Source organism: Mobula birostris, chromosome 31, assembly GCF_030028105.1.
Source record: "Mobula birostris isolate sMobBir1 chromosome 31, sMobBir1.hap1, whole genome shotgun sequence".
NCBI lineage: Eukaryota > Metazoa > Chordata > Chondrichthyes > Myliobatiformes > Myliobatidae > Mobula > Mobula birostris.
The window spans coordinates 6,224,511-6,246,323 of record NC_092400.1 but is presented as its reverse complement, the minus strand read 5'-3'; the positions used below and the strand labels follow the sequence as shown (position 1 = coordinate 6,246,323).

At 43.1% G+C, this 21,813-nt stretch overlaps 1 protein-coding gene across 3 annotated transcripts in view; it reads right to left on the bottom strand.

The window, feature by feature from the left end:
* The window catches only part of kremen1 (kringle containing transmembrane protein 1), a 225,732-nt gene that overhangs the window by 53,217 nt on the left and 150,702 nt on the right, over positions 1-21,813 (bottom strand). For all 3 annotated transcript variants that reach the window (XM_072247519.1, XM_072247520.1, XM_072247518.1), the window contains 4 exons: positions 21,353-21,506; positions 16,131-16,463; positions 10,101-10,265; positions 9,934-10,018 (listed from right to left, as the gene is read on the bottom strand). In XM_072247519.1, the coding sequence (XP_072103620.1) occupies positions 9,934-10,018; positions 10,101-10,265; positions 16,131-16,463; positions 21,353-21,506 (737 nt within the window). The remainder of the gene's footprint in view (positions 1-9,933; positions 10,019-10,100; positions 10,266-16,130; positions 16,464-21,352; positions 21,507-21,813) is intronic.

Below are 21,813 nucleotides of genomic sequence, written 5' to 3'. Positions count from 1 at the left end.
TCTTCAATGCCTCCGGGGTCCCACTGTCCACTTTGAAAGTAAAACAGCTCCATTTTTATCTGCAGCAGGGAGTTTTAATTGGCTGGAAATTCAACACTTGCAGCCCCTCTCCCATCCAAACATAGCCTAGATGGTGAAAGTTGACACGGCCCCATCATCAGTACAGCCAGATGAACCTCTGCTGACAACCCTTCTGTGAAGGCAGTGACTGCATGTCCCTGGCCAGCTGCCTTGGCAAATTAAACTCAGCTGCTGTGCTAGGGGAATATGTGTTGTTAAATAATAAACAGTCAGATGAGGCTCCGAGTTCTTCTTTTAATAGTGTAAGAGAGAAGCTTACAGACTTAACAAGACCTGACGGTATTGTCTACATCAGACCTCAGAGAGATTCGGCAATCAAGTCCTGATCTGCATGCTAACGTTGCTTCAGGTGATCACCTTGAGCACATCTAAATAACAAGGCCTATGTTGTTGACAGTGCTGCTTTCAAGTTAAGCAAAGGTTTTCAAAACAGGAGTCAGATTTAAAAAGGATCTAGCCAGATTTGTTCCTTATTGAGTCAGTGTATTGCTGTAATCAAATAGCTGTCATTAGATTGCTCTTGTACAATGTGTTCATGCAATTCACTGCAAGAGCAAAAATCACAGGACTGTGGGGGAAAGTAAGGGAGTGGGATAGAATGGATTGTTCGCTCTTTGGTTCAATGGGCCCAATGGTCTTTGTACCACGTGATTCCATTGGATGCAGTGCTGAAATGTCATGACTGAGGTACCAAATAATAATTAGTGAGTTACTGCTTTGCCCATTCCCTGGCTGAGCATTTTAATTCAGTCCATATTAATAGATTAAAAGTACTCCTGCACTGTGGGGGGAAGGAGGTGGGCATATGTCTTTACCATGACAAGACAGACAGAATCCTCAGCATCCACTTAGCTGTCAGTTCAATTCTCCGTCCCATTCCCTGTCTGACCTCTCTGTCTGTCACCTCTTCATCTGTTATAACAAGGCCCACAATAAGTTGAACAGTACTGGTCTTTCTTTTGGGCTTGTTGGAACCTTCTAGAGTCAATCATTTTAGGTAACTTGCCTTCTTTACTTGTATCTGCTGCAGATTATCATCCTGTAATAATAACTCTGTTTTATTCTCTAGCTCAACTGTGCCTGAATTGTTGGACACCTCCTACATCTCTGCATTTCACAAGTTTTACATGTTCCTCTTTTTATATACTCTCTCTCTCTTTAATTTCCCTTGGTACTTCTATCAATCAGACTCAGGCTTAATTTTACTGACGAGTGTGGTGAAATTTGTTGTTTTGCATCAGCAGTACAGTGTAATACACAAAAACTCTAAATTACATAAGAAATGTTCTGTAAAAAATTAAATAATTAGTGTAGTGTAGTGCAATAGTGAGGTAGTGTTCATGGGTTGGTTCATTGTCCATTTGAAAATCTGATAATGGAGGGGAAGAAGCTGTTCCTGAATCAGTGCTTCCATAAACCTCTTATCACCATGGCAACCTTGTCTTCAACCTATCAGAGATATTCCCTTTGTTCTATCTATTCACCTTCCTCCCTTTCTGCAACATAAATCCCACATTTTCTCTTTTTCCCAGTTCTGACAAGGTTTCATTGACTGAAATATCAAAGCTGTTTCTCTTTCCACAGATGCTGCCTAATCTGCTGAGTGTTTCCAGTTTTTATACGAGAACTCGAGCAAATAGGTTCAGAATCAACTGGTGCTCAATTTATTGTGTAGGCCTGGAATATCTAAAAGAATTTTGTTTTAAGATGTTCTGCAGTAAAACAGAAATCTACCTACAAATTGGGAATGTCCACAGGGAAGAAAATTATTCTGCTTCCTAAACTACCCAGATATACAATTAATTAAAAATGAACGTATGTGATTCTGAAAGTTCCTTCTCAGAAAGAAAATATTAATTGAGAAGAAAAGCATTTGGAGTTGTACTCTATCACATCTGGTTACCAGAACACACAATATGATGTTATAATCAGTGTGTAAGTGCTGCAGACACTAGTGTTACGTAGGCAACAGCATTTTCACCAACCTGTGCTCATTAAACCACACTGACAGCAAATGGATCACTTGAAATTGTCTTGGAGTGGTTGACGAAGGAATATCTGTCAGAATGCTCAGAGATTTCTGAGTATTGTACTATGAGATTGTTAAATCCCCCTAAGTTGGCATATGGGGGTAGAGGGTCCAGATCTGAAGCACATCCTTTCCTGTTTTATGAATGTTAGGCAGCAACCTAAGGTTCTGTATGACAAGCCGTTCCAGAATTGCTTCACCACTAAGAACTAGGAGTACAAAATGAATCTGCCTTTTGACGTATTGTTGTACCTGCCACTGCCATTGCTCAGGAACTGTTTACCTCTAATGACCAAAAGCTCTGTCCATGATGCTTGCCTTAAAGATCAAATAAGAGATGTGGATGGCCAATGTGCTATTTTAGTTATGGCCTCCAAGACTCCCGTCTGAAAGCCAGCACACGGAGTGAGGGGATTGGGGAGGAAAAGAGAGCCTGTTTCATTTTCTTGAATTGTGCCTGTAGTGCTTGAGGTGGAGAATGACCTTGGCAGACCAAGGGTATCGTAACTGGCAGCCATTGGTAGTTCTTAAGTGGCCTCCCTACTCTTTTGTAGAAGCTGATGTGCCTCCTACCTTCATTCAATCCAGTCAGCTGCCAGCTTTGCTGGGGTTGCAACCCCTCTGGCAACCAAATCAATTGATCAATCTAGCATTTGGCAAGCAGTAGCTTTCTCTGCTCACTGCAACTCAACAGTAATAAACAGAAGAGGCCAGTAGACCAGTTTGCCATGGTCCTGACTGCAGGCTTATTAGGTTGCAGTCCAGTTTCTCCCTGTATAATGGCTCTTTTGAGAGCATCATTGTTCACTTATGCTATGAGCTGCAGTCTACCTACGAAACTCCATTCCTTCGATTTCATTCTCATCTTCCCGACTGAAGGTAGAAAGTGCTATCAACTGGGCTGAGGTGAAACTTAAAAGCTAACACTGTTACGATCAGAATTAGCAGTTTTTGGTTGAGTTTTTCTTTCATACATTTACTTTAATTTGGCAGTTAAAGCAGCAGTAATTTGCCAGTTCAGTATTAAGTCCAATTCCCACTAAGCAGATGAGCGATTTATAAAGAAGAGATTCTGCAGGTGCTGGAAACTTTGAACAACACAGACACAAAATGCTGGTGGAGCTCAGCAAGACAGGCAGCATCAACCACAGAGAATAAGCAGTTGACTTTTTAGGCTGAGACCCTTCATCGGGACTGGAGAGGAAGGGGTGAAGAATCCAAAACAGGAAGGTGAGGGAAGGGGAAGGAGTACAGCCTGGCATATGAAGGGGGAGATGGTTGGGTGGTGGAGAGGGGACTGAAATAAGAAGCTGGGAAGTCTTAAGTGGAAGAGGTAAAGAGCTGAAGAAGACAGAATCTAATATGACAGGACAGTGGACCATGGAAAAAAAGGGAAGGAGGAGGGGATCCAGAGGGAGATGAAGAGAAGGTGTGGGAAAAGAGAGAGAGAAGGAGGGAGGGGAGAAAAATGACCAGAATTTATGGAAATCGATGTTCATACCATCGGGTTGCAGGGATTTAAATAAATCTAGAATGGTAATTTAATGATGGTACCATGAAGTTACCTGTTTATTGGTTGTAACCCCACTTGATTCATTCATGCTCCAGTGGAAGTAAAATCTGCCACCCTTCTTTGGCCTAGCCTGTATGTGAACCCAAATCCCATTTGATCATCCCAGAAATGTCTGTGTAATTAGAGATGGACAATAAAGCTCTTGTCCCTGATTTCTGCACTCCGTGAAAATTCATCCAAACTACAGTACTTATGTACCAGTCAGTACTTCAAACTGCCTTGAAGTGTGTCTGCTGGACCACAAGACAATAAGATCAGAAAGAGGTCATCTGCTCTCTCAAGCTTGCTCCACCATTCAATATTATGGCTAATTCACTCCAGGTCTTAGCTCTTTTTTGCTAGAAGGACAGAACTCTCAGTTTCCTAATCTATCAACAATTTTCCTACCTTCTACTATAGCTATATACTTCCTGAGATCTTGCTCTTCAAGCCTCTGAGTAGAGAATTCTGGAAATTCCAGGAGAAGAAATTTCTATATATCTTGTTTAAAATAGCCTGCACCTTATCTTGTAACTGTGTTCCCTTATTTGAGACTAACCCACTAGTGGAAACATTTCAAAATCTACCCTGTCAAGCCTTCTTAGGATCTTAGATGTTTCAATGAGATTACGCATTGTTCTTCAAAATTCCAAAGATTTCAGCTTCTGGCGTGCGTGTAATGACGCCCTCTCATTCTAGGAATAAACCCAGTGAATCTCTTCTGGACTGCTTCCAGTTATACTATATCCAACAAGGAGAGTGATCAGAACAAAATAAAATTGACACAATGCCAAAGAGGGTGAATTTCAAAGCAGCTCAGAAGAGAAAGATAAAGGTCTAAGATGGATGTCCAGTGCTTGGGGGCAAGGCAGCTGGAGACACTGCCCTATTGATGACGAGAGAAGTGAGGACCAGGGGAATGAAAAGTTCCTTCAGGATTATAGAGTCCAAAGAGTTTACAGAGACCAAGAGGAATGAAGGATTTGATCACAAAGATGAGAATCATAAATTCCATGCGACGACAAAATGGCAAACAAAAATATAATTTTGCTTAAGCTATTAGTGCAAAAAATAAATGAAGGGAACATTGAGAGCTGGCATGATAATGAGATGAGTTCATCTCTATTTGAACCTATTTTACCCATGTTACTTATAAGCAATTATGCCAAAATCATGCCATGAACCATTACGAGCACCAGGTCATGATTTAGCAATAATATTAAATAATCTTGTTCAATATTATTAATAAAGATTTGACACTATACAGTATATGTTATTATTATAGTACGTTTTTCAAACCCAGCAGTTCAAGCTATTTCTAAGTAGTTTCTCAAAGCTTGTTCCCTGATGTCCTCACCATCACTTGCTCTTTGAAGGCGTTTTACAGAAGTCTTTTATATAATTACAGCTAATGTTTCATATTAGTTGGTCTGAAGCTTATTAATGTCTGGATCACTTTTATAGTTGATATGCGGCTTGGAGTTTATGTCTGGCACTTTTGAAGTGCAGCCTGGAGAAGGAAGGTGTCTTTTAAATGTAATCTCTTATTTTATTGGGACTCTGTTCAAAGCCAAGGACTATGATGCCACCCAGATCCAGAGATCAGACAAGAAAACAATTTACTGTATATGTTACTAGAAAGTAAGTGGGACAAAGCTATACTTTAGCTGTGTGGAGCCTTGGTAAGAACCATCTGGAGCCCAGGATTCAGTTGTAGGCACTGCACCTTATGACTGACAGCAGTATGACAGGCTTTGAAGAACAGATTGGATAAATTTGGCTTGTCTTCTCTATAGAAAACTGAAGGGTGATCTGCAGAAGATACTTAAATGCGAAGTGGATTTGGTATGGTTGAACGGGAGAAAGTATTTCCCCAGATGAGGAAGATCAAGAACTAAGACCCCCTTCCTCAAAATTACAGTTAGGTCATGTGGGAGTGAAGTCTGAAGCACTTTCTCAAAGCCAGTAGAAACTGGGAGTATTTTTACCCCCAGGGAAGGTAATACTAAAACAAGCTTTTAACTTTGAGGTAGGTACATTCCAGCTTAGTTACAAGGTAAAGACAGATAAGTATTGTGCACAATCTAATTGATTTGGGTGGATTTGAGTTCTGTTTCCGTTTCAACGCTTTTTAAGTTGATTTCCATCCCAGATCCTCTATCCGATGCCAGGTCCACCGCAGACCCTGTCTCACTGCAGACTGGTGTCAATCTGGGCTGAATTGTCACCCTTTCACTTTTTTGCTGCAACATTGTACCTCATTGGCAATAAGCTCTGTGCTGGAGTGGAGCTAGTGCACGGGACAAATAGGGAATTGTTCAACCCACTTCACTCCCACTCCTGAAGCAAGATCCCACCAGCCACTTTTGTCATCCATCTGTAATATTGGCTCAGTTTTCTCTCATCGCCAGTATGTCGTGCCCTGCTTCACATTTTTGAGCAGCTAATACAAGAGGACATAACTTCAAGGTAAATGGAAGAAAGTACGGGGGGTGGGGGGGAATGTCAGAGATAGTTTTCTTACACAGAGAGTGGTGGATGAGTGGAACACACTGCTGGGTTGGTGGTAGAGGCAGATACATTGGAAAATTCAGAAGATTCTTAGACAGGTACACGGATGAAAGAAAAATGGAGAGCTATATGGGATTGAAGTGTTAGATTGATTTTGGAGTAGATTAAAAAGTCAGCACCACATTGTGGGCTGAATGGCCTGTACTGTACTGCACTATTCTATATTCTATTATCCCTATACCTGACATGAGGTTCCTGAAAGAGACACTCTGCTACAAGCACTGGTGAACCAATAAGACAATTTTCCAAAACCTCCCCGAGACAGCGCAAACATGCAACTAACTTCTGGGAATCAGTTTGTGGTCTGTTTGTGCTTTCTCAGGGAAGGAGGAAGCTGAGAAGAATTGCTGAAGGAGGAGGAGAATTTGGGAGGGCACTCAAAAACATCATGGGCACATGTTGGGAGCTTCCGGAAGTCCAGCGTAGGTGGACTAGAGAGGGCACCACTAGCCAAACTAACCACCCCCCCCACCTCACCCCCACACTGCAGGATGTACCAGCCCTGCTTTGTTCAGACCCACAGTCAACTCATGCACCTGACACCAAGAGACTTCCAGTCCCACAGTGACTTCACCATCCACCCCAGAACCCAGTGAGGAACTGTCTGTGGAACAGCTAGGCCAGTTCTGCATGTTCTCCCTGGTCTGCTGAGTTACTTCCAGCTCCACCAGCTCTATTGTTTCACCTAATAATGCACCCACAACCAGCACTGATAGCTACCCATTGTAAACACTCAAGGGTGTGATGGAGACCACAATGACAACACCACGTTCTAAATCTAAGCAGAAACACGGTTCTTTCTGTCCCACTTCTCCCCAAGAATATAAAGAATAACACCTGATCTGTTAAATTAACCAAAAAAAAATGACCTGCATGGAGCTTGCTACAGATCAAATCATTTGAATACTGATTTTCTTTTTGGAGATAAAACTCTTGCTAGATCTTTCATACTTTCTTTTCCATTTTAAAATAAGCTTCAGGCCATAACAGTGGCCCACCACAACTGTGCCTTGCTCGGTCTTTGTCTAAGCAACTTTCTAACACTGGAACTGACCTCATTCTTGGTTCCTTGATCCCTTGTTCTGCCATAACTGAATGGTTTGAAGGGTTGTTTTACACTCACTTGATTGTCACAGTTGACTGGCATTCACCAGTATTCTCTCCAGTTACCTCTTTCCAAAGATGGGTGCTTATGTCCCACCTTAAGCGACTGATGAACTAGCCTTCATCATGGAACCCAAATATTGTATTTAGACAACCTGAGGTACTTCGAATCGCACAACTAAATAACACATTGTTCAGTAAAATTCTATTCTTGTTAATGGTTCATACTTAAAAGAATATGATCCAATCTTCAGCTCCTTTTGGATTAATAGTGTTGTAGATAAGCATGTGAAGTTGGACACCCATTTGCTTAACATCTATATTTATAATGGTTGCTACAGTATTTGCTACAAAAGCCAGCATTTATTGTCCATTCCTACAGCCAGACCCGAGTTGTGCTAGTGCAGAAACTGTACTCTGTACCATGAGGTCTCTGATGAAATGGAGCAGATAGTCCAACATGCTTCCATTTCCAGTCTCTGGCCTGCACCTTGACAAACCCCAGGTTTTCTCTTCTCCCCCCTCCTGGGGTTTGCCGTTTGCCCACCCAATCACTCACACCACAGGGGTTGTCATGTTTCTCCAGCAGGCCCCCAATCCAAACCAAACACAGCCCTGGAATGTGACAATATTCTGCAGTGTATCAAGGTAAAGGCATTCAAAAGGAAGAACTGTAGCTAAGGCAAAACACTCAGCAGACATGATGTCACTGCATGGTTTAAATGCCTATGAAACTTAATTTGTCTTTTTACTCAGAAATTTGCCTGCTGAGCTTTGCCAGGTACTGCAAATTGTAACAGCCGATGTTAACTTTCTGCCATCTATTCTGTGTGTTCCACAACTCGCCCAAAATGCTTGATGTTCATTCTGTTATTTGGCTGGACTCTTATCCTTCCCTAAATGCCCCTGATTTGAATGAGCTATCCAGAGTGCAGTTAAAAAACATATTGCCATGGTTCTGCAATTATTAGTGGGCCAGAGAGCAAAGGACAGATTAACTTCAATGCAGGGTATTAGATTTTGAAATGAATGTCAGAGGTGTGAACTTGGATGAGATTGGGCACCAGAGATATGAGTTTGGATGGAGTAGGGTACTAGAGATAAAAGCGTGAATAGGCATGAGGCGGAATGGCATTGAATACCATAAGTATTAGCTTGAACAACAGGAATTCTGCAGATGCTGGAAATTCAAGCAACACACATCAAAGTTGCTGGTGGACGCAGCAGGCCAGGCAGCATCTCTAGGAAGAGGTGCAGTCGACGAGTCAGGACGAAGGGTCTCGGCCTGAAACGTTGACAGTATTAGCTTGTGTGGGATTGAGTACCAGAGGTAAAACGTGGCATGAGGTTATAAACTGGAGACATTAGCTTGTAATGGATTGGGTACCGGAGGTGTGAGCTTTGATAGGATTGGATGCCCACGGTAAAACCTTGCATGGGATTGGATATCAGAACATTGAATGTGGATGAGATAGGTGCCGGTCACAAATCTAGACAGGAGAAATTGCATATACACTTGGATGGGAGTTTCAGGAGCCGAAGGCATTGTCCCTATATTGTATCAAAAATTCCTTGTTGCAATCTTATTGTTTCTCCAGCTGTTAGCCATTCACTGCGTACATCTCCTGATGGTAATTGTTCCAAGATATCACAAAAAAAAATGAGGAGTGCTGCCAAGAACATCTTAAATATAACTTTATTACCAATGACAGCATGGTGTAATTAAACAGGATATATGTGTGAACACCTGATGAACTGCACACAGCGTGGTTCCTCTTTTCACCATTTATGGGAGTAACTTGGATTCAGGAGAATGTCAGACTCTCTGGTGACATTAAAAGAGGTCTGCAGGTGCATGGAAACAGCTGAGAACTCCAGAACATTAATACAAGTGATAAGTGAGATGGCAGAGACAGGTTAAACTGACTGATACAAAATGATATACTTTATACAAGCCAACATGACGTCTTTTAGACACCTGGAACAAAACTGGTAGAAGCATCTCAGAATGGTTTCTGGGAATGATATTGAACTGTCATTGTCAATATGAAGATTGCAGGAATTAATTGATGGTATTTCACTGATTTGCAGCCTATCCCACAGGGTCAGGCTGTGAAACTCTGAAACTGGCTCAGCATAGACTGGGTACTGCACCAGTAATGTTCCTGCAGTAGCGGCATCCATTAGTCTTGCGAGACCATGGATCTGCGCCTGGAAAGTCTTCACTCTCCAGGGCGCGGGCCCTCACAAGGTTGTATGGAAGACAGGCAGTTGCCCATGCTGCAAGTCTCCACCCTCCACGACACCGATGTTGTCCAAGGGAAGGGCATTAGGACCCATACAGCTTGACACCAGTATCATTGCAGAGCACTGTGTGGTTAAGTGCCTTGCTCAAGGACACAACATGCTGCCGCGTCTGGGGCTCGAACTCAGGTCGCTGGTCCAATGCTTTAACCACTTGGCCATGTGCCCACAGTAGAACTCCATACCAATGCCGCATCATGCACCTCACTTCCACCAACATTGCACTGAGCACCCACATTCAATTTGTGTTCATTGAAAATCATAAGCTTTGAGGCGAAACATTGAGGCTTACTTTATTGTTAGATGGAGAAGAATCTTTGAGACCATTGCTATCACCGTCAGTGTCAGCAGGGCCGCCAAGGCATAGATGGTCCACACTGTAAGGAAGCACAGTGATGATTAATGGATAGCAAAGATGTTAAGCAGGACAGGAGTGCTCAGCAGCAGAGTGGTACCTACCTGGCATGTTCTGGTTCGGCTGGTTGGGACTTGCTGTAATGAAGTAGAGAATCTTTGATGACCGCGCTGCGTTGGTCCCAGGACTGACTTTCTCCATCAACGTGTCAGATGTATTTAGATCATTCTTGCTTACCGGAGGCTGGGACTGAGGTTCGTCTTTAATGGCTGTGGAAATGGCAAGTCAGCAGAGGGAAAACTGCATGGCATTTAAGAACAATAAACATCCTTCAAAAATATCTCATGTGGTAAACCACTTCAAAGTCATCTCTTCTACAATCTTGAGGTCTAATTTGTCTTAGGTTTGAATTTAAAACAAATCCACTTCCCTAACAACCCTTTCAATTACCTCAGACAAAGAATCACACTGGCCTTCAGTCATTTTTCAATTATTCCAGAGCTTTATTTAAAAAGGGCTGAAAGCATTATTATGAAACTCTGGTGCCAAAGCTTCAAGACCTTACTGAGAAATAATCTAAAACCAAAAAGGGAAATCCTAACCACTACAAAGGGAGATATTTGAACCATCACTGTTGCCATCTGTTGTGCAGTCATTTGGCAACAGAAACGGGCCCTTCAGACCACAACTTCCAAGCCAAATATTTCGCCCGTCTACACTAATCCTATTTGCCCACACTGGAACTGTATTGTTCCATTCCTTGATTATATTCAAGAGACTGACTAAATAGCTTTTAAATGTACTAATTGTAATAGATTTCACCACTTCCTCTGGCAGAGTGTTCCAGATCAAACACTGTGTAAAAAAACTCAAATACTCTTTAAATCTCCTACCTCTCACCTTGAATCCACGCTTTCTTGTTGCTGTGTACGCTTTACGTTATATGCTTTGCTATGCCTGCTTGGGATGGCACAGTAGTGCTTCGCATTATAGCACCAGTGATTACCGAGAGGAGTTCAATTCCTGCCGCTGCCTGCAAGGAGTTTATTCATTCTCCCCGAGAGTGTGTGGGTTTCCTCAGTGTGCTCTGGTTTCTTCCACATTCCAAAGGCATATGGGTTAGGGTTAAGGAGTTACGTGCATTCTATGTTGGCCTCAGGAATGTGGTGTTACTTGTGGGCTGCCCGGCACAATCCTCGCTGATTTGATTTGATGCACAGAAACAATTCTCTGCATGTTTCAAGGAAGTTAATCTTTAAATCTTTGTTTTTGATACCCTTTGGAAAAAGTTTCTGACTATCTACCTTATCTGTACTTCTAATAATCTTATATATTTCTAATTGGTCATCCCTCAGCCTTCTTCACTCCAGTGTCAATTTGGAAATAGACAATAGGTGGAGGAGTAGGCCTTTTGAGCCAGCACCGCCATTCACTGTGATCATGGCTGATCATCCACAATCAGTATCCAGTTCCTGCCTTATCCCCATAACCTTTGATTCTGCTATCTTTAAGAGCTCTATCCATCTCTTTCTTGAAAGCATCCAGAGACTTGGCCTCCACAGCCTCCTGGGGCAGAGCATTCTACATATCCACCACACTCTGGGTGAAAAAGTTTTTCCTCAACTCCGTTCTAAATGGCCTACCCCTTTTTCTTAAACTGTGGCCTCTGGTTCTGGACTCACCCATCAGTGGGAACATGCTTCCTGCCTCCAGTGTGTCCAATCCCTTAATAATCTTATATGTTTCAATCAGATCGCCTCTCATCCTTCTAAGTTCCAGTGTATGCAAGCCCAGTCGCTCCAATCTTTCAACATATGACAGTCCAGCCATCCCGGGAATTAACCTTGTGAACCTATGCTGCACTCCCTCAATAGCAAGAATGTCCTTCCTCAAATTTGGAGACCAAAACTGCACACAATACTCCAGGTGTGGTCTCACCAGGGCCCTGTACAGCTGCAGAAGGACCTCTTTGCTCTTATACTCAATTCCCCTTGTTATGAAGGCCGGCACGCCATTAGCTTTCTTCACTGCCTGCTGTACCTGCATGCTTACTTTCAGTGACTGATGTACAAGAACACCTAGGTCTCATTGTACTTTCCCTTTTCCTGACTTGACTCCATTTAGATAATAATCTGCCTTCCTGTTCTTACCACCAAAGTGGATAACCTCACATTTATCCACATTAAACTGCATCTGCCATGCATCCGCCCACTCACCCAGCCTGTCCAAGTCACCCTGCATTCTCATAACATCCCCCTCACATTTTACACTGCCACCCAGTTTTGTGGCATCTGCAAATTTGCTAATGTTACTTTTAATCCCTTCATCTAAATCATTAATGTATATTGTAAACAGCTGCAGTCCCAGCACTGAACCCTGCGGTACCTCACTGGTCACCGCCTGCCATTCTGAGAGGGACCTGTTAATTGCTATTCTTTGTTTTCTGTCAGCCAGCCAATTTTCAATCCATGTCAGTACTCTGCCCCCAATACCATGTGCCCTAATTTTGCCCACTAATCTCCTATTTGGGACTTTATCAAAGGCTTTCTGAAAGTCCAGGTACACTACATCCACTGGCTCACCCTCGTCCATTTTCATAGTTACATCCTCAAAAAATTCCAGAAAATTAGTCAAGCACGATTTCCCCTTCATAAATCCATGCTGACTCAGACCTATCCTGTTACTGCTATCCAAATGTGTCGTAATTTCATCTTTTATAATTGACTCCAGCATCTTTCCCACCACTGATGTCAGGCTAAACAGTCTATAGTTCCCTGTTTTCTCTTTCCCTCCTTTCTTGAAAAGTGGGACAACATTAGCCACCCTCCAATCCACAGGAACTGATCCTAAATCTATAGAACATTGGAAAATGATTACCAATGCGTCCACGATTTCTAAAGCCACCTCCTTAAGTACCCTGGGATGCAGACCATCAGGTCCTGGGGACTTATCAGCCTTCAGACCCAACAATCTATAGATTTAGGATCAGTTCCTGTGGATTGGAGGGTGGCTAATGTTGTCCCACTTTTCAAGAAAGGAGGGAGAGAGAAAACAGGGAATTATAGACTGTTTAGCCTGACGTCAGTGGTGGGAAAGATGCTGGAGTCAATTTTAAAAGATGAAATTACGACACATTTGGATAGCAGTAACAGGATAGGTCCGAGTCAGCATGGATTTATGAAGGGGAAATCGTGCTTGACTAATTTTCTGGAATCTATCCAACACCATTTCCTGCCTAATATAAATTCCTTCAGTTCATCCATTACCCTAGGTCCTTTGGCCACTATTATATCTGGGAGATTGTTTGTGTCTTCCCTAGTGAAGACAGATCCAAAGTACCTGTTCAACTCATCTGCCATTATCCCCATAATAAATTCACCCGTTTCTGTCTTCAAGGGCCCAACTTTGGTCTTCACTATTTTTTCTTCCTTTTCTCATACCTAAAGAAGCTTTTACTATCTTCCTTTAAATTCTTGGCTAGCTTATCTTCGTACCTCATTTTTTCTCCGCGTATGGCTTTTTAGTTATCTTCTGTTGCCCTTTAAAAGTTTCAGAATCCTCCTGCTTCCCACTCGTCACTGCTATGTTATACTTCTCTTTTATTTTTATACTGTCCATTACCTCCCTTGTTAGCCATGGCCTTCCCTTACTCCCTTTAGGATCTTTCTTCCTCTTTGAAATGAACTGATCCTGCATCTTCTGCATTATTCCCAGAAATACCTGCCATTGACCATGGTTGTTCCATTGTCATCCCTGCTAGGGTATTTTTCCATTGAACTTTGGCCAGCTCCTCCCTCATAGCTCCATAGTTCCCTTTGTTTAGCTGTAATACTGACACTTCCGATTTTCCCTTCTCCCTCTCAATTTGTAGATTAAAACTTATCATATTATGGTCTCTACCTCCTAATGGCTCCTTTACCTCGAGGTCCCTGATCAAATCCGGTTCATTGTACAACACTAAATCTAGAATTGCCTTCTCTCTGGTAGGCTCCAGTACAAGCTATTCTAAGAATCCATCTCGGAGGGACTCCACAAACTCCCTTTCTTAGGATCCAGCACCAACCTGATTCTTCTAGTCTACCTGCATGTTGAAATCCCCCATAACAACTGTAGCATTATCTTTGCGACATGCCACTTTTAACTGTCCAGGTCAGATCCCGGTGAAGTATGAAACGACACGTGTATTACACTTTAATGTCTAGACTGGGCTCTCCATGTATGTGTACATACAACATGGACGTAGGCCTTCACACCACATTTATTCAGTGCCGTGTGTGATCAGGACATGTCTCCACTCCCCCCCTGCTGTCATACCTCAGTAACAGGCAATTACAGTCATGGCTTCAGTGTTTTGGTTAAAGCAGATATTCAGTGTGAAACATCCCCGGTGACGTCACAAAGAGACAAAACAGAAAGTAGCAGAAGAATGGGGCGGCGCAGTGGTGTAATAGTTAGCGTAATGCTGCCACTACACCCAGGATCCAGGTTCAATTCCCACCACTGCCTGTGAAGAGTTTGAACATTCTCCCCGTGACTGAATGAGTTTCCTTCAGCTTCCTCCCACATTCCAAAGACGTGCGGGTTAGTGGGTTAATTGGTCACATGGGTGTAATTGGGTAGTACAGGTTTATTGGGCTGAAGGGCCTGTACCATGCTGTATCTCTAAATTAAACCCAGTATACTCATACTGTACAATCACTAAGGTTACAGCAGCACAGTGGAAGCAGAGAGCACATTCCCATTACATTCGCAAATAAAGGCAGCTGGCTTGGTTAAGCTCGAGGGCGAGGGGATGGTGGAGCTTGGAGGACTGTGCTCAAGCATGAGGTAGGGATCAATGAAAGCTCAGCAGAGGTGAGGGAACAAATGCCCCCAATGACTGCCCCTGCTTGTGCTCATGCAGTTAGAAGAGCTGTGCCTTTGGTCCGGCTCCACATGCAGGGAGCACCCAGAACCATTGTGAGGGTTCAACCATCCACAATGCAATTCTAGCTTCTAACACAGTCCAGTGTATACTGCACAGGGAGCTACTGTGACAGAGAGAAGGAAGGTAGCAGGGAAATATCCTGTTAGGTGTTTAATGATAATTCCCTTACAAGTTTCCCCTCCCCATGTTAGAAGATTTTAATCCAGTTATAATGACTTTGGATGCAATTGGACCTCAGATGGGGGGAATTGCCTTTCGCAAAGACAATACAACTGGCAAACCCTGGCAGAGATCGTCCATGCAGATAAATCATTTAAAGGCACTTCGTCATAGCAAGTCACGAATTATTTCTTTATAGTAAACAAAATAAAAGCAAAGAAGTTGCTAAGTATACAGAAGCTAGAAACTCACTCTGCTTGTCAGGAACTCATTGCGTCAATAATTTGATGACATTGAAAAAGCGTCAGTTTCAACGGAAGTACCTTACCTGGCTGAATTGACAACACTTCAATGGCAGGACAATGAAAATAAGCTACACCTCATTTTATTTTTAACCAAAGCAGGCCCACAAGATTGAGATAAAGTTGTGAATAAAGCTGTCTGCTTCTGCGTGGATGTTATGTGTGAACGTGTGGATCATGTCCAGGGTGGGACATGTAAGTGTGGCACAAGGGATTGACTGCAAGAGTGACTCAGTAGGTGTGTGCGTGTCGGTGTACGTGTGTGCATGCGTGTTTGTGTGTGCATGTGTGCACGCACGTATTCATGTGTGTTGCTAAAAAGCAAGACTTTTCAAATCTCTTACTAGCTCTTCTTTCAGTTAGTCCTGACGAAGGGTCTCGGCCTGAAACATCGACTGTACCTCTTCCTATAGATGCTGCCTGGCCTGCTGCGTTCACCAGCAACTTTTATGTGTGTTACCTAAGTTTTCCAGTTACTATTGTTCCAAAAGCTTTATCCTCGACAGGGAAAAGAAAGAAAACACATAATTACCCTGAGAATCCCACAGAACGTTCTGCCTATTTTCGGAGATAGCATCGGTATGTGAAAACCACAGTCTTACTGATGTAATAACAAATACTGTGTCTCTGAAAGGGTTGTTTTTAAATCATCGATTTCTTGCCCACATTAGTGCAGAGTTGATGCTTGGTTTCAAAGGTATCAGTAAACCATGAAGGCAGTAAACCTAACCAGGCACCTTGCCTACCTTTGTACAAGACAGCAAATCCTTCAGCTTGGTTCACCCGGTCGGAGTAAAAGTACAAGATCACAAAGCTGGCCGACACATTCAGGCTGTCGTTTGGCCGGTTCCTCCCATCGAACCTGGCGAGAACATGGTGGCTATGGCCGTCCAGAAACTCCACCATGTCACTCGAGTCCCTGATGTCAAACAAGGCAAAGTCAAATCGGATGAGAGAAGCACCCGGCACTTGAATGGTCCAGTAACACACTCTGCCACTGGCGTAGTTGTCAGGGAAATCAGGGGAGTAAATGATGCCGGCATCCATGGAGTAATTCCCGCCACAGGCCCCAATCATTGCTGCAAAATAGAGGGAACAGGTGGTCAATAAAAATTGTGAATGAAAGGACAAATTCAACTCTTACTGATTTATGTCAAGAGAAGTTTATAAATAGCAAGCTTAAAAAATATAAAAATTGGGGGGGATTCATTCAAATGAAACAGGGAATAAAATACAAACTTAGGATATCTCCATCAAACATTGCAATTTCATTTTGCCATATTTTTTGAAGGCAGTAGAAGAATTTGGTTTGAATTAAGCCATTGGCTTCTGAAGAAACTATAGGAAAGTGTCTAGCATGCTTAAGACATTGATGGGGCTCGACTTCGGGTCAATGGTTAACCGTCACTCAGAGAGCTCAGAGGAAGCTCCATTTTGTAACTGCTCAATACCTGGTCTTGGAAAGACTGATCTCATCACTATGTGCTTGTAATGGGATCATTTTCCACATCCCAGTACATGCAGATTATGTGCAGTGTGTATGAGCATTAAGTAAAAACATTGCATCCTGCTCTCAGATTGACAAGACATGACTGAGTAAGGGTGCAGCAAAGTGTCCTCAACAACATTGGACCCCCACTTACAGAAACATTATCGTGCATCAGTGCTGATGGCTCACATTAAGATGCGTAACTTGTGCAACTTGCAATAGAAAACAGACTCAAAGCTGAGTCATAAAATCTCCGGCTTATGCTATAAAAAAGCATATAGCGTGGAGTGACTTGCAGGCAACAATTTTTGGTGTGGTGTATGACATCATCTATACATTGTTACTGGAATAATGGCTTATAATTGTTCCCAGGTATTCTTGCCACATTTAACTTGGCAATGGATCTCCTTCGTACTTAATTCTTGAAATGCTCAGCTCCGTGTTTTGGTGTGGCAAGGGCAGATAATTGAAAGCAGCAAGGGCTGGATCTTCTCTTCATTTTTTGGTGCGGGGAGGTGACAGCCTTCGTGAGCCAAGGATAGACTGAGAAAAGCTTTGAAGGACGGCCTGGATACGCCCAGACAGTGCACAGAAGGCTAGTCTACATCTGAAACTGGAAAGCAGCATGTTCCACCAGGTAAGATTTCTATTACCATTCAGTCATTTGCAATTTTAAAGGCTTGTAAGCATTCCACCTCTTGCTCTATTTTTCAGATGTTAACACGCATGATTTTCTTTTTTTATTCCATTGTGCTTTGGTGCCAAAACCGGCCAGTGCGCCCAATGCTAGCTTCACCAGCACCAAAGATAGATAGATAGATATACTTTATTGATCCCAAGGGAAATTGGGTTTCGTTACAGCTGCACCAACCAAGAATAGAGCATAAATATAGCAATACAAAAACCACAAACAATCACAACAACAAAATGCAAACTATACCAGATGGAAATGAGTCCAGGACCAGTCTATTGGCTCAGGGTGTCTGACCCTCCACGGGAGGAGCTGCACGTTCGATGGCCACAGGCAGGAACAACCTCTCGTGACACCCAGTGTTGTATCTCGGTGGAATACGGCCGAATACAGTTCAATATCTGGTCTACAAACACGTTCCTCGATGGTAATATGCCCCGGATTGCACCATCCGTTGTTAACCAGAACAGTAAGCACCCAACTCCTTTACGCTTACCGCTCTCAGTGCACTTCCGGCCAGCCCGAACGGTCTGGAAGCCGTCCATGGAAAAGATTTGATCGGGTATGTCCTCGTGCAACCCCGTTCCAGTAAAACACATAACACTGCACTCCCAAATGTATGTTTTAGTTTTTCCCGTGTAGTTCATACATTAAATAGAAGCTTCTCAATGCTTGACAGTGAAGCAATGCTTTAAGAAATAACGAAGCCAGTCTTAACCAGTGATAACATCTGGCACACAGGAGATTCTGCAGATGCTGGAAATCCTTCATCAGGACTCAAGGATCTCAGCCCAAATCATCGACTCTTGAATTGAATTGAACTGAAATGACTTTATTTCTTACATCCTTCACATACAGGAGGAATAAAAATCTTTATATTACATCTCCGTTTGAATGTGCAATGTGCAAATTATAGTAATTTGTAATAAATAGTATGTACAATAAGATTTACAACAGAACAGTCAATATAGCTTAGAAATACAATAGCAATACAATCAGTCTGATGGCCTGGTGGAAGAAGCTGTCCTGGAGCCTGCTGGGCCTGGCTTTTATGCTGCGGTACCATTTCCCAGATAGTAGCAGCTGGAACAGTTTGGAGTTGGGGTGACTCAGGTCCCCAGTGATCCTTCGGGCCCTTTTTACGTGCCTGTTGCTATAAATGTCCTGAATTCTGGGAAGTTCACATTCACAGATGCACCAGGCTGTTTGCAGAACTCTCTGTGGAGTACTGCAATTGAGCGAAGTACAGTTCCCATACCAGGCAGTGATACAGCCAGTCAGGATGCTCTCAATAATGCCCCTGTAGGAATTCTTTTTTATTCCCTCTTTATTCCTTTCCATGGATACTGCCTGACCTGCTGAGTTCCTCCAGCGTTTCGCGTGTGTTATCCCTTCTGAGAAATGGGATGGATGTGCACACTGGCTAAGGGCAAGGTCTCGCACGGCTAAGCATCCTGCTGGTGGCCACAGTCACAGTTCACAAATCAGTTGTGCTCAGTACCACGTGAAACCAAAAGAAAGCAGCAGAAAATGGGCAGCGTACATTGAACCAGGGCAAGTGACCAATGGGTAGTGCACATGTAACCAAGACAACGGACCAATGAACAACGCTCATGGAACCAAGGTGAAAGGCCAATGAGCAGTGCTCATAGAACCAGGGCAAGGGGGGACCAATGGAATCGTGGCGTGCTCCCAATGAAGAATCATGTGAAGAGGTCAGTCATCAAAGAGCATCAACTATGAAGCTCAGGCAAGGTAATAATGTGCTGTCCAGGGAAATGGGGGAAGTCAATTGTGCCATGGAGCCAGGGAAATGTAGCAATAAACAGGACCCAAGGAACAGGGACTGACTATTGGAACACAAGCAATGCTTGAGACACCAGCAAATAGTACCTGTGATCAAGGAATACCCGAGAGACTAAAGCAAGTACCAAGGGATCACCATGATCAAGAGGATTGTGCAGCAGGAAGTCACCTACCTCAGCCTGCGTAAAGCACTCAAAAACAAAACAAAGCCTAGATCATTCAATTCACACCACTGTCAGTAAGGACTTGGTGCGTTTCCCCCGTCATTGCGTGGGTTGATTCCAGTTTCCTCCCACATTCCAAAGATGTACAGGTTAGGCTTGGTAAGATGTAGGCATGCTACAGTACCTTGGCACTGGAAGCATGGCTACACTTGTAGGTTGCTCACAGCACATCCTTGGACAATGTCAGTCGTTGATGCAAATGATGCATTTCACTGTATGTTCTGATGTATGTGACAAATAAAGCCAATGTTAATCTTTAAATCTTTCAGTTGTGCTTTCCCCTCAAGGAGAATAAATCGCCCAAAAAAAAGTTCTATGTCCTAAGATATCCAACAACTCATTAGGAATGTTTTCCCAAATTTCCTGACAGAATTCAAATTCAAATCTCTTCCTGTAGTGTGTGTAAAAAAAAAAGACACACCTCAGAAGAGAAAATGAATCATAGTTAAACAAGGAAATTGAAGCTCTTTCCCACACAGCAAGTCTTTCCTTCACACTACAGCTGGATGTGCCTTTGAACTGAGGAGCCATGGTTGATTTTGGCACAACTGGTCGTGCTGGCCATTTCCCAAACACTGGGAGATGGCATCTCCGCTACCATTATGGGGCAATGTTGACAGGGAGGACATGTTGGAAACGGTGATCTCTGGAGGGTTCAGTAGTAACAACAACACTCTGCTCTTACATAGCATTTTATTGCAGTGAAATTTCCTGGTTTTTCACAGCACCATTATAGAAACATAATTTTACACTGAGTGCTGTATCAAAATATTTGAATGTGTGATGACGTACTGCAGTTGTATCAAAAGAGCAGGTTTTGGGAGATCTTAAAGGGGCTGAGAAGAGGGTATAGATACAGAGGAGCACAGTGGCTGAAGTCCACAACCCATAGCCCAAAGCAACTGAAGGCAAGGCTGTGATGAAAAGTGATGAAAAGTCGAAGATTTACAAAGCAGCAGACACAGTCGCCTCGAGTTTGGTTTGTTGGTTTATTAATGTCACATTTACCGAGATATAAAGGAAAGTTTTTGTTTTGCTTGTCATCCAGGTAGATTATTCCATACGTATGTACATCAAGGTGGTGAAAAGAAAGCAGAGTGCAGAATATAGATTACAGGTAGAGAAATAAAATAACTGGAGGAACCCAGCAGGTCAGGCAGCATGTATGGAGAGGAATAAACAGTCCACATTTCGGGCCGAGACGAGTACTGATCTCATGCTCTCTATAGATGCTGCCTGACCTGCTGAGTTCCTCCAGCATTTTGCGTATGTTACTCTGGATTTTCAGCATCTGCAGAGTCTCTTGTCTTTAGATATAAAGTGCAAGAACCAGGACAAGGTAGATTAGGAGATCAAGGATTCATCTTTCAACATATGAAAGGTCACTTCAAGAGTCTGCTAAAAGCGAGGTGAAAGCTGCCCTTGAGCATGGTGGTTTCAGCTCTTGAGTTCTTGTATCTTTGGTTATATTGGGGGGCGGTGAGAAGGGAGAATGACTGAGGTATGAGGGGTTCTTGATTACGTTATCTGCTTTCCCTAAGCAGGAAGTCTGGACACAATCATTGTAGGCAAGTTTGATCTGCAACGTGGACCAGGTGAGGGGGAAGAAGTTGGTGGGAGAGAGGGGGGATGAAGTGAGAAGCTGGGAGCTGATAGGTGGAAAAGGTAATGAGCTGAAGAAGAAGCAGGAACCTGATAGGAGAGAAGAGTGGACCACGTGAGAAAGGGAAGGAGGAGAACCTTGGGTTTGGCACTCACCATCAAAGATGTTTATCCTGCCGTCCCCTCCGCAGGGCTGAGTGTGATCACCAAAGCATACATGGTTACATTCGGTGCTGTTTGCTTCTCCGTGTCTCCAGTAATCAGCATCATTCCCACAGAAACATGCATAGCCAGACTCCATGCCAGCAAGCTTCAACAAATTGAAAGTGATAATAAAGCAAAACAGCTGTAATCAATTTATGCAAAAGAGCCGGGCTATTTTATACAGAGATGCAGCTAGATGACACGCAATTCATCATTGTCAATGTAAATCTTCTTTAGAATTGCTTCTGTCTCATGCTTTTTCTTTATCTCTGTGCATGGATAGGAAAGGTTTAGAGCAGGGCTATCGAACCTGGGATCCAAGGACTTCTCAGTTAATGGCAAGAGTCCATGGCTTAAAGAGGTCAGAAACTCCTGGTTTAGAGGGTCTGGGCCAAACGTAGGCAAATAGCACT